This window comes from Physeter macrocephalus, chromosome 14, assembly GCF_002837175.3.
Source record: "Physeter macrocephalus isolate SW-GA chromosome 14, ASM283717v5, whole genome shotgun sequence".
In the NCBI taxonomy this organism is placed as follows: domain Eukaryota; kingdom Metazoa; phylum Chordata; class Mammalia; order Artiodactyla; family Physeteridae; genus Physeter; species Physeter macrocephalus.
The window spans coordinates 123696927-123709067 of record NC_041227.1 but is presented as its reverse complement, the minus strand read 5'-3'; the positions used below and the strand labels follow the sequence as shown (position 1 = coordinate 123709067).

At 46.7% G+C, this 12141-nt stretch overlaps 1 protein-coding gene across 2 annotated transcripts in view; it reads left to right on the top strand.

Annotated features, from left to right (window-relative positions):
- RNF213 (ring finger protein 213) overlaps positions 1–11288 on the top strand; it is a 103509-nt gene extending 92221 nt beyond the window's left edge. For both annotated transcript variants that reach the window (XM_055090946.1, XM_055090947.1), the window contains 12 exons: positions 1290–1458; positions 2709–2800; positions 3567–3818; positions 4980–5112; positions 5689–5772; positions 6182–6362; positions 6633–6834; positions 7961–8038; positions 8935–9129; positions 9565–9654; positions 9748–9926; positions 11135–11288. In XM_055090946.1, coding sequence (XP_054946921.1) covers positions 1290–1458; positions 2709–2800; positions 3567–3818; positions 4980–5112; positions 5689–5772; positions 6182–6362; positions 6633–6834; positions 7961–8038; positions 8935–9129; positions 9565–9654; positions 9748–9926; positions 11135–11288 — 1809 coding nt within the window. The remainder of the gene's footprint in view (positions 1–1289; positions 1459–2708; positions 2801–3566; positions 3819–4979; positions 5113–5688; positions 5773–6181; positions 6363–6632; positions 6835–7960; positions 8039–8934; positions 9130–9564; positions 9655–9747; positions 9927–11134) is intronic.
- Positions 11289–12141: the final 853 nt, after the last annotated feature.

The window sequence follows — 12141 nt, the reverse complement described above, 5'->3', positions numbered from 1 at the left end:
GCTTTCTCTAGTTGTGGCGAGCGGGGGCTACTCTTCGTTGTGGTGCGGGGGCTTCTCATTGCAGTGGCTTCTCTTGTTGTGGAGCACGGGCTCTAGGCACGTGGGCTTCAGTAGTTGTGGTGTGTGGGCTCACTAGTTGTGTCTCACGGGCTCTAGAGTGCAGGCTCGGTAGTTGTGGTGCATGGGCTTAGTTGCTCCACAGCATATGGGATCTTCCCAGACCAGGGCTCGAACCTGTGTCCCCTGCATTGGCAGGCAGATTCTTATCCACTCTGCCACCAGGGAAGCCCTGAAAATATTTTTAAAGTTTTAATTAAAATCAAAATTGGGGCTTCCCTGGTGGTGCAGTGGTTGAGAATCTGCCTGCCAATGCAGCGGACACGGGTTCGAGCCCTGGTCTGGGAAGATCCCACATGCCGCGGAGCAACTAGGCCCGTGAGCCACAACTACTGAGCCTGCACGTCTGGAGCTTGTGCTCCGCAAGAAGAGAGGCCGCGACAGTGAGAGGCCCGCGCACCGCGATGAAGAGTGGCCCCCGCTCGCCGCAACTAGAGAAAGCCCTCGCACAGAAACGAAGACCCAACACAGCCAAAAATAAATAAATAAATAAATAAATAATTTTTTAAAAATCAAAATTGAAATTAAAAATTTAGCATTATTTACACTATTTTGGTCTGAATTTTTCATTGTCATTCTTATAATTTGTACTTTGACTTTTAAATTTTAATAAATCATTTAAAATAGTTGAAAAAAATAAAAAGTTCTAGCTACCTCTTGTGGATTTCAAATATGTCATTGTTACCTAATGCAAAACATAATATAAAATTCACATATCCTGATTTTTCTCACTGTGGTCTATGGTGGTAAGGGGGAGCTACATGTCAGATTATGTAAAATCAATTTTTAATGAACAGCTCTATGTCTCCGGTCCACACCTGGGAATGGAGAGGCTAAAATAACCATGATTTTACCTGTCTTTGCTGCAGCTCTGGGGAAGAAAGAGGGCAGGCTGCATTTCCTCTAAGTTAATTAACCATGATAGCAAAAAGTTCAGGCTTTGAAAATTCTTTATTTCACACTGAGGATATAGAAGGCAGTTGTTTTCAGACTGTGGTCATTTCTGCTCCTGAGCCTTCTCTCGCCACCGCTGTTTGAATCACACTGACATCCCTCCTAGAGACTGTCCTCTGGCTTGGGGCTGGTTCTTCACCCCTCCTGACCTCTCCTGAACTTGCCATCTCCTCCACAAACAAGATCTTGCTTGACATTTTGTCCCCTTGCCCCCACAGGCTTTGATGAACATCATTAAGCCTCCGGTGAGTGATCCAAAAGGGTTTCTGCTGCAGCATATCCAGAGAGACCTGGAGCAGTTAATGAAGATGCTGGGGAGGAGCGCAGATGAGACCGCCAGCGTGGTGCATCTTGTCCTCAGCCACCTCCTCAGAGAGCAGGGCCACAGTGAGGAGCCGGGCATGGGGCCGAGGGGCGTGGGGCACAGCCAGCAGAGGAAGCAGCGCACTGGTCCTGACCCCAGAGGGAGAGGAAGGGGAAGCAGGAAGACATGCACCTTCCAGAGAGTGGGGGAGGGGAGGACCTTTCCATTGATCCCCTGCTGGGTGTGCTCCGAGTGTTAAACGCCAGTGTATTTGGGAGGCTTAAGTTTCAAAAGTCAGCCTCAGTTGTAGCTGACCCACTGTATGGGGAACATATTTTTGTCGTCCCAAACAGGTCATGTGTGTTAAAGAAACATCACCATCAGAGAGACTAATGTTTGATAAGCGCTTGGAACTTGGTCTCTTTGTACATCTGTCCTGTTTTGGGGGTGGGGGGCAGCATCTGCTTTTCCTAAAAAATACTGCCGTTGTGGGCTGACTTAACATATGTACGTGTCCATAGTTTGTTACATGAAAAAGCAGGCTATCTATTATGTTCGCTGAGCTAATTTTTTAAAATTTAAAATCCACACAGAAAGAAAAGGTCTGTAAGACAAGTTAGTAAGAGGGTTATCTCTGAGTGGTGGAATTAAGAACAGTTTTGTTTTCTTTTTGCTTATCTGCAAAAATCTTTAAAAATTACCACTGTAATGACAATGTTATTTAAAATAATAACAGTAGCAATAAAAAGTTCTGCTACTTCACAATAAAATCCACTCCCACTTCAGGAGCTTTTTTGCCAGAAACCAACATTAGTATATATTTTCCATTTAGCAAAACTTTATTTTATTTTAAGCCTCTCATTCTAGTGCAATTTCAGACTAGGTAAGCTCACCCAGTATCATACTGACAAAGTGACCAAATTCTAGAAGCATGCCAACAGTTTCCACAGCACTGTGCATCACGCGGGCATCCACAGGGTCCCACCTCCGTCCTCAAGCCCAGGTGGCAGCAGCTGAGGCAGCTGGTGCTACCACTGGCCACCATTATTTTGCCCCTGGGCTTCTGATTTAAAGTACTGTCCTTTCAGTAATTTTGTTCAGAATGGTTTTAAGATGATAATTATGTGGGTTAGAGTTTTTAGAGTTCTAAGTTTCTTCATGAAGATCATGAGGTTGGTGGTAGCAGCAGGAACCATTTTTAAATGCTGAGATTAATTTAGGAAGATAGACCTGCCCCCGCCCCCAAAAGGAGCATTATTTCAATTTAACATTTATTTAGTGTTTAGGCAGACTGCTTTTGTTTCTCGGGTAACAGACACATTTTTCTTTGTAGGGTCTGTAAATTTTGACGCAGAATTGTCAACCAGAGAAGAGAGGAACAGCTGGGAAAAGCTTGTTGAGACTATTCTTCTGCCTGAACTAAAGGTAAGTGATGCATAGCTACTGGGCTACTTTGGGAAAGTGTGGGAGGGTGTTTCCTGGGCCTCTACTGAGTGCTCGGTCTGTTGTCCCTTCTGGAAGTGTCCCTTATTGAAGCCCTAGGCTAAGCCACAGATTTAGGTGTTCTCTATCCGGTCACCCCACCCTCCTGTTGCCCCCACCCCATCCTGTCCCCTCCCAAGGCTGGTCAGTGTGTCAGGTTGAGGAATTACTGGGAGTTCAGAAAGTGCAGGCAGTGGTTTTCTCTCCATTACTTTTTACAGCAGAATGTGAGAGCAAGAGGCAGAGAAATAAACCCTGTCAGATAAGAATGTCACTGAGAGTAACTAGGCCCATCAGGAAATAGAAGTCATCAAGTAAAATAATGGTAATAAAATAAAGGTCTCTGAGGAATTCCCTGGCGGTCCAGTGGTTAAGACCTTGCCTTCCACTGCAGGGGGCACAGGTTTGATCCCTGGTCAGGGAACTAAGATCCCACATGCTGTGTGGCAAGGTCGATAAATGAATGAATGAATGAATGAATGAATGCATTAAATATAGGTCTCTGAGACTTATTCTGTTTGGGGAGACAAAAACCTACAAATAAGGATCACATAAATTATAATAAAAGATGGCAAATATGAATATTTGATTACAGGCTAAAACGAGGAGGGCGGGTCCCTGAATCTGCCCACTGGTAAGGTCACTTAGGTGTCCAGCCTGTGTGCAGTAGCATCTCATTTCCAGATCCCATGTCGCTTTCCTTACCTAGCATCTAGATAAAACCCTCCTGGCGGTGAACACTCGGATCAGCCAAGATGAGCGCATCAGCTCCAACCCTGTGGCCAGAATCGTGTACGGTGATCCGGTGGCCTTCCTGCCCCACCTGCCCCAGAATAGCGTGGTTCACTGCTCTAAGATGTGGAGCTGCAGGAAAAGGATCACCACTGAGTACCTCCAGCACATTGTGGAGCAGCAGAATGGCAAAGAAACAGTGCCCGTCCTTTGGAAGTTCCTACAGAAGGTGAGGCTGCCTCGCCGTGAATGCTGCCTACATGTCTCCTGGAGACCTGAAGGCCCCACTCTCGTTTAGTCTGATTAGTCCTGAGGATGGGACAGCCATCAGACTACTTTGATTTTTGAATAGAATGTCTCTGGCAGAAGACTCAGGGATAGAGCAGAGATCTCTAAACACATCAATCTGTATGAGTTGTTTGAAACATAAAGTCACAGGTGAAATACGTACACGAGTTGGAATTAGCAGGTATCGGTAAAGAACTTGAGGGCCAGGAGGGTCTCTCCCAATCACTCAGCAAGAGAGAATACAATGAAAATGTTTCCTTTGTCTGTTCATCTTCACCCCTTCCCCCAGTGCCTGGAGCAGTTAGTCACCAATGAGTGTCTGTTGAATAAAAAAACTCGAGTTGAGGGTGCACAGCCAAAATCAAACAAACGCAGAATCTTCCCTGTTCCTGAACCATTCAGAGTGAGGGTGGTGGTGGGATTGTGGGGAGGAGAGCAGTAAAGTGTGTGTCATATCTTTTAGAACCAGAATTACACACGGTTCCTAACTTTAATCCATTTGAACTTTTATTCTCTACGATAGATCTTCTAATCATTTCCCTCCATGGACCAATATATGCAGTCTAGGAAGAAGTAAGATGACTCAGAAATTTCTGTGGGTCAGTTAATGAAAATGAATTCCCAGTGGGAAGGCCATTGTGTTAATACTGTGATCTGTCACTGATGTGCACAGGTCCATTAAACTGAAGAAGCTTAGGTCCTAGGTCTTCAGAACGACACTGGAATAGCACCAAGCATCATTGCCTAAAAGCTTGGTCTTCTTGCTCTCAGCAGCTCCTCTCCACACCTAGCCCATCTCATGGGCTCAAGAGGCTGCTTTCTTTCATCAGCTTCTGGCAAACACATTTGATGTGTCGGCACTACATGTTTGCTCCCCAACCTCTAGCGGGTAGAAGAACACTGGCCAACACGTTGTAAGCAGTCACTAGGTACTTGCTGAAAGAATGGTGTGGCCTGTTCCCCATTCTCAAGTATCATTCTGTGTCATCATGTAAAATGGCATGTTGACCAGATTAAACTACAAATACACGTCCTGAGCCAGCCTTGAAGTCTGTTTCCCCAGTACATTAAAAAGTGTTCCTGGTGGTCTTCCCTTCTCTAGGAAGCAGAACTGAGACTGGTGAAATTCTTGCCCGAGATTCTGGCCCTGCAAAGGAATCTAGTGAAACGATTCCAGAATGTTTCAGAAGTTGAATACAGAACCATCAGAAGTTTCATTGGCAGTCACAATTCAGGTAGGTCTCTGCTCTCATAGGGGATCAGGACGATCCATGTTGTGGTTCAAAAGGATCAGTCCAACTCGGAGACTCCAGTGCGGGGCTAATGTGTGCTCTGTACCCTAAGCTTGTAGCATAAAGCAGTAGGTGCTGTGAATCCCTGGGACACATTAGAGGCTTTTGCTGTAACAGACAAGCACCTCCCTCTCTGGTTCCGCAAGCTCAGCTTTAGTTTAAACAGCATTTAGAACATGTTGGTGATGGCATGAAGGTAGGGGTCAAAGAGCAAGTAACTCTGTTGGTTTGACCTAGACGTGGTAGGTGTTATCTCGGAGTTCTAACAAGTGTTTTTTTTTGTTTGTTTGTTTGGTTTTTTTTTGCGGTACACAGGCCTCTCACTGTTGTGGCCCCTCCCGTTGCGGAGCACAGGCTCCGGACGCGCAGGCTCAGCGGCCATGGCTCACGGGCCCAGCCGCTCCGCGGCATATGGGATCTTCCCGGACCGGGGCGCGAACCCGGTTCCCCTGCATCGGCAGGCGGACGCGCAACCACTGCGCCACCAGGGAAGCCCCTAACAAGTGTTTTGTTTGACAGATGGGCTGAAGCAGTTATCCTACAACAGAATCATTATCTTTCTGTCAACGTGGAACAAGCTGAGGCGATCGCTGGAAACCAATGGTAAGTGTCAAATCCCCTTTAACACTAAACATTATAGGAGCACCTCTCTGAAGGCCCTTTCTCTCCAGCCTAACTCTTCTTGTTCCGCGTCTGCCCAGTGCCATGCTGTGTGCGTCTAATGCTGGATCTGAGGACTCTTGGTGGGGTGTCCGAGATGAGTGCATAACATATCAGGAACAGCAAACCCTCAGTCCTCTTGAGTCTATAAATACGGTATCAAAAAGGAGTTGAGAACATTTGAAACTTATCAGCACATAAAATAGAGATGGGAAGCAAAAGCACGCCTGGTTCCCAGCTCTGTTCTGTTGAGGTGGCTTCTGCGTTGCTCCCTCTCCCACCGTGGTGGGCTCCCAGTCCTGATGCTGTGAAAGAAACAGCAGGGAGGTGACTGCCCCTCTGTCGTTTAAAGGTGAGATCAAGCTGCCTAAAGACTACTGCAGCTGCAACCTTGACCTGGACACTGACTTTGAAGTCATCCTGCCGCGCCGCCAGGGCCTGGGCCTCTGCTCCACCGCCTTAGTCAGCTACTTGATTAACTTGCACAACGAAATTGTCTACGCAGTAGACAAGTTCTCCAAGGAAGACAACAGGTGAGCGTGCAGGCCCGCAGCAGGGGACGCCCTTTCAGCCCGGGAAGTCGTTTCTGAGGCAGCACAAGCAGGGAAGCAGGGTCCCCAGGCCTGGGGACAGCGAGCCAGGCTTCAGGTCCTTCTCGAACAGATACCCTTCGGCCACACTCACAAGTGTCACAGATTTGCATGTCCCTTCACCTGCACAGCCCGTGGCAACATCAGACAGGAGCTGACTCCACATCACCAGGCCGTGACTGGAGTGCTGAGCTCTATCTATCTGTCCCCCAGCTACTCCGTCGATGCCTCCGAGGTCGCCGACCTGCACGTCATCAGCTATGAAGTGGAGCGGGACTTGATTCCACTAATTCTCTCCAACTGCCAGTACCACGTGGAGCAGGGCGGGGAGACCTTGCAGGAGTTGGACCTGGAGAAGATCCAGCGCCAGATCATCAGCCGCTTCCTGCAGGGCAAGCCCAGGCTAACCCTTAAGGCAAGGCTGACCTGCGGTATTTATGTGGTCGGCGTTTCTGTTTTGCAAAAGTTGCCCTGAGTGTGGTTTTGATCACAGTGGTTTCAAAGTGAGGAGGGACCAATGGACCCTTCTTCCACACCCCCAGTGTCCATGACCACCCCTGCCATCGGGGCTGACGGCTCTCCGGAGCTGTCTATGCATCTGGATCCACACTTCATTACCCTAAGGGTGTCTGCAGGTCTCAATGGACTCATCGTCCGGATTTCTATGCCATAATTAACGGCACCACCAAAACCTCATTGTTTTCCCCCTTTTCCTTTAGTCTGCACACACAGTCTGTCATCCGGCGCCCCCGTTTCACCACCATAGCCATCAGGCACCCCCGTTTCACCACCAGAGCCTGCTGCTCTAGTTCAAAGCATCTGTCCTTAAGTTGCACTGCTACGGTAGCTCCCAACTGGTCCCTGCCTTCAGGCTCTTTAGCTCACATTTCTTACATCCAGATCTGCATCCCACCACCCTGTTGTATAACCTTGATGCGCACGTGGCACAGAAGGCCCTGTGGCCTTGCCCTGACCCTCTCTCCAGCCAGTTCCCCACGTTGAACCCCATAACCTCACATACTGGATCACTCTCCCTCCCCTGAATGCACCCTGCACTTCCCCATGTGTTCTTCACCTGGGCTGTACTTGCTCCCTCCAGGTCCAGTCAAGGGTATGGTACTTCAGTATATTTATGCTCCTTCCCTGCCCGCAGTTAGACTGTGAACTGTTTGAGCTCAAGGCTGCTTTTAATTCACTCTGCTCTCCCTGTTAGCAGAGTGCCCCCTCGTTCAGTCTGTGCTCAGTGTCCCATTGGGAGGTCCTCATGACCTACTTCCCCTGGCGGTCTGCAGGCCACAGTATTCTATGTGACAGTATCTGCTTGGCCACAGAGGCCAGGCTGGGTTCCTCATGTCACTGTTTCCGTAGATTACGGGTTAAACACGGACATCACTTGGCAACAAGGAGCTGCCTGCTTTGCCTGGTGATGCACTGAATAGCGTGGGACTACATTTGAGTTTCTGCTCAAGCATATATTGTCATTTGATGGAAACCTCCACAGTGGATTCCATTTCCAAAGACTTTTTTCTTTTTCACTTTAGGGAATACCCACTCTGGTGTACAGACGTGACTGGAACTATGAACATCTCTTCATGGACATCAAGAACAAAATGCCACAGGTGGTGATGATCAATCTTATTTGCATGTGCCTCTGTCTTATCAGAGTGTTTCCATCCATGTTAGGACTCTTCCACCCTCATTGCGGGCATTTGCCATGAGCACCAAAGAGTTTCGGGGCCTCCCTACGTTCAGAGCCCAGTGTTCTTTCCAGACGGCAAGCAGGACAGCAGATCAGCAGAAGTTTTCTTGTTGAGTATAAACAGATTGAAATCTTGTGCTTGTAGTTTTTTAGCAATGATGTCATGACTGTGTATGCTAATGCAAAAGGTTCAGAGAACTTATTTATTCCTGCTTTTCTGGTTTATGTGTGTTGTGTGTGGGGGTGTGTGTGATGTATATGTGTGTGGTTTGTATGTATGTATATGTCCATATGCATATCTTCACAAAGTTGATTTGAGGATTCAGTGAGTTCATCTCTTTCTGTAACATACCTAAATAATGCTGACACTTAACAAGCACCAAGTGTTAACTACTGCTGTTTTTGTGTTTTGTTTTTTTTTTTTTTTGGCTGCTTTGGGTCTTTGTTGCTGCGTGGGCTTACTCTAGTTGCAGTGAGCAGGGGCTACTCTTCATTGCGGTGCGTGGGCTTCTCATTGCGGTGGCTTCTCTTGTTGTGGAGCACGGGCTCTAGGCGCGCAGGCTCAGTAGTTGTGGCGCACGGGTTTAGTTGCTCCACGGCATGCGGGATCTTCCCAGACCAGGGATTGAACCCGTGTCCCCCGCATTGGCAGGTGGATTCTTAACCACTGCGCCACCAGGGAAGTCCTACTGCTGTTTAAGTTAGAGAGTCTGTCCCATTTTGTGGCCTTAGCAGTGAAGAAGGTAAGCACTCTTATCAAGTAGCAGGGCACAGGAAGCCCCAACCATGAACTCTCTCCTGCTTTTGACTTCCTAGAGCCCCCTCCCCAACGTGGCCATCAGTGCCATCAGAGGACAACTGCAGTCCTACAGCGATGCCTGTGAAGCTCTGTCTGCCATAGAAGTCACGTTGGGGTTTCTGAGCACAGCTGGGGGGGATCCAAACATGCACTTAAATGTGTATATCCAAGACATGCTGCGGATGGGTGATCAGGCCTCACAGGTTTCAAAGGTGGGTCTCATGTCAGCCTCTCTCCAAAGGAAATCAGCATTGTCCCCCTCCATCGTCTCCCCACTTCCTATTGGGATACCACCACCCCGGGAGTACTGATCTAAGCAGCCCCTGAAAAGGAGGGGAGGCAAGAACACCCCCTCCCCCAGCCAGTCCACAGTGTAATCAGAACACACTGATGGGAAAGGCGGAGATGTGCTCGGAACTTAAGGATCTAGACTCAGTGCCACAAATATGCAGAGGCGTGCCTGCAAACTGCATGCTGCTGGTGGACCCTGAGATGTTGCAGCGGGGAGAGGGCTTTCAGAGACGTTCTGGAGATGAGGCAGGGAATTAGTGGACGAAGCAGAGGTGCCTCCATAGTGAGAGAGGTGGAATCAGTGCAGGGCCAAGTGAAAACAGCACCTTCTATTCAGGAGTTCTGTTCTCTTTCAGGCCTTAAACAGATGCCAGTTAAAACACACCATCTCCCTCTGGCAGTTCCTCTCTGCCCACAAGTCTGAACATCTGCTTCGACTGAGAAAAGTGAGTCTGGCCTCTTCCTGTCCACCCGGACCAAGGGAGCCGCACGCTCCCTTCCCAGGCTTCTGTGTGTCATGTGTTCTTATTTCATTCCAGGAGCCATTTGGGGACATCAATCCAAGGTACAAAGTTGATCTCAGCCCTGAAAATGCTAAGCTGCTCAACACCTTCCTGAATCAGATTGGCCTGGATGCCTTCCTCCTGGAACTTCACGAAATGATGGTCTTGAAGCTAAAGAACCCCAAGACCGCAGAGAATTTCAACCCTGAGTGGAGGTACAGGCTTGTAAGCCTGCTGAGCAAGGCACACACACAACATTCTGCCACGTCTCCCGAGATCTTCCACAGACGTGAAAATCATTCTTATGTTACTGCGGAAATTGGTTTCCTGCTGATTTACCATTACCAATTGCAAAAAAGTCATATATTCTCATTATAACAAGTGGACTTCCTACGTCAGAGAGATGTGCATTTTAAATTTGATAGAAAAAGCTACGCCAACGTATAGTGTATAAGAATACCCAACATTGGATATTATTTGTCTTTTATATTTTTACCAATCTAATGGCCCAAAAATGGTATCTCATTTTTGCTTGTATTTTCCTATTTACTGGTGAGGCTGAAAATATTTATCAGCCATTTGTATATCTTCCTCCAAATTGCCTCTTGATATCTTATGATTATCTTTCTTTTGGGCTATTTGTCTTTTTCTTAATCTTTTATCTGTTATGTTACAAATGCTCTATCTTTAATTTTATGAAGCCAAATCTGACAGAATTTTCCTACAAGGACTCTATAGGAAAAATATACCTATAAGAGTCTTATCCCAAGGTTATAAAATATTCTCCCATGTTTTTTCCTGTGCTTTTATAGTTTTATATATTACATTTGTTTTGTTAACCAATTATTTTTATGTGTGGCCTGAGGTACGGATTTAGCTTTACTGTTTTTCTAAATAGATAGTCAAACTCCGGTTTTCCTCACCGACACACTTCATAATTGCTATTTTCCTCCATTATGTATATGGCATATGCCTATTTACATTGGTATTCTTTGAACTTATTCAAGAAGTCTTTACTATCCTGGACTTTTAGTGTAGGGAAAGAAGATCCCTTTTCTAGAGAATTTACGATCTTTGTTAATACAAATCGTGAACTGGAATATAAGCTTTTTTTGAATGGCGAGGCTTTTTTTGTAAAGCAGATGTATTACTAGAGTGCTTAGAACCATCTGAAGGGGCCCCTATCAAGGGGAGCTCCATCCCATAGGGTATGTGCACTGCAGTGTGGGGAGCAGCAGGGATGTACTAGAACCTTGAACCCAGGATTCTAGTGCCAGGTCAGTAACTCAGCAGTTGGTTGACTCTCGTTATTTCTGGCCTTCATGAGCACTTTGGTTCTCTGACGACCTGAAAAAGTGACCAGTGATGGTCTCCTTATGTCACATGACTGTTTAACGCTGTCTCTTGTTCCTTGGTTTTTCAGCCTGAGAGACACGCTGGTGAGTTACATGGAGACTAAAGAGAGTGAAATTCTTCCCGAAATGGAATCTCAGTTCCCAGAAGAGATACTGCTTTCCAGTTGTGTCTCTGTGTGGAAAATGGCTGCTGAACTGAAATGGAATCGACAAACGAGATAGAATCATTTTCTATCTCTGCGAGAGACTTGGGCAGAGAAGGCTCTTGCCTCCTCAATGGTGAGATGGGTTCCTTTGTGGGCTATCGCCTTTGTGCATGCTTAGAAGGAAAGCTATTGGCACAGCACTAAATTTGAAACCAAGATGTGCTGTCTGGCTGACAACTTTTTGAGAGCCAAGCTGTTTCAGGAACATGTGTATATTCTGAAACTATCTTCTCATATTCTGAATACCATTCATTAAGAGGTGAAAATTGAAGATTATATGAAACTAGAATAAACCACCATCCTCTGCATTCCAGGAGAGACCAAAAAATAGCTTCTCAGCTTCACATATAGGAATCTGTGCCTCAGATGTCCTAGCTTCTTACTATGCACGTACCCAGCCCACCAGGCCCTTCTTCCTCAGACCACTACATAGTGACAGGGAGGGAAAATGGGGTTATTAATTTGTCTTCTTTTCTAGTTTATTCTGCACTCACAAACGAGAATCTGGCTTTCTTCTTTCTTCCATTCCTTTAAATTCAGAGAATTGTACAAATATTTCTAGGTTTCCAAGAAGATATGAAAAAGTGCCAGACTCTTTTTTGTCTTCTCACAAATACAAGTCAGGGCATTCTGTGAGTGCCCTGAGGCCAAACTAGCCAGCCCTCACCCAAGCCTGCAAATGAGTCACTGCCAAATTTCAAGGGTCAGAGCCCACAAGCTTTCATTGTGAAGAGCACTGGGCCAAGAGTCAAGGACACTTTCGGTGTCTTAGTTTGATTTCCTTCCAGTTCTAGTATTCTAGTAAATTCTAAATGAAAGTTTATCAGTGTAAATTTGGATCAAAGGCATGGTTCTGGCATTTCTTGGGG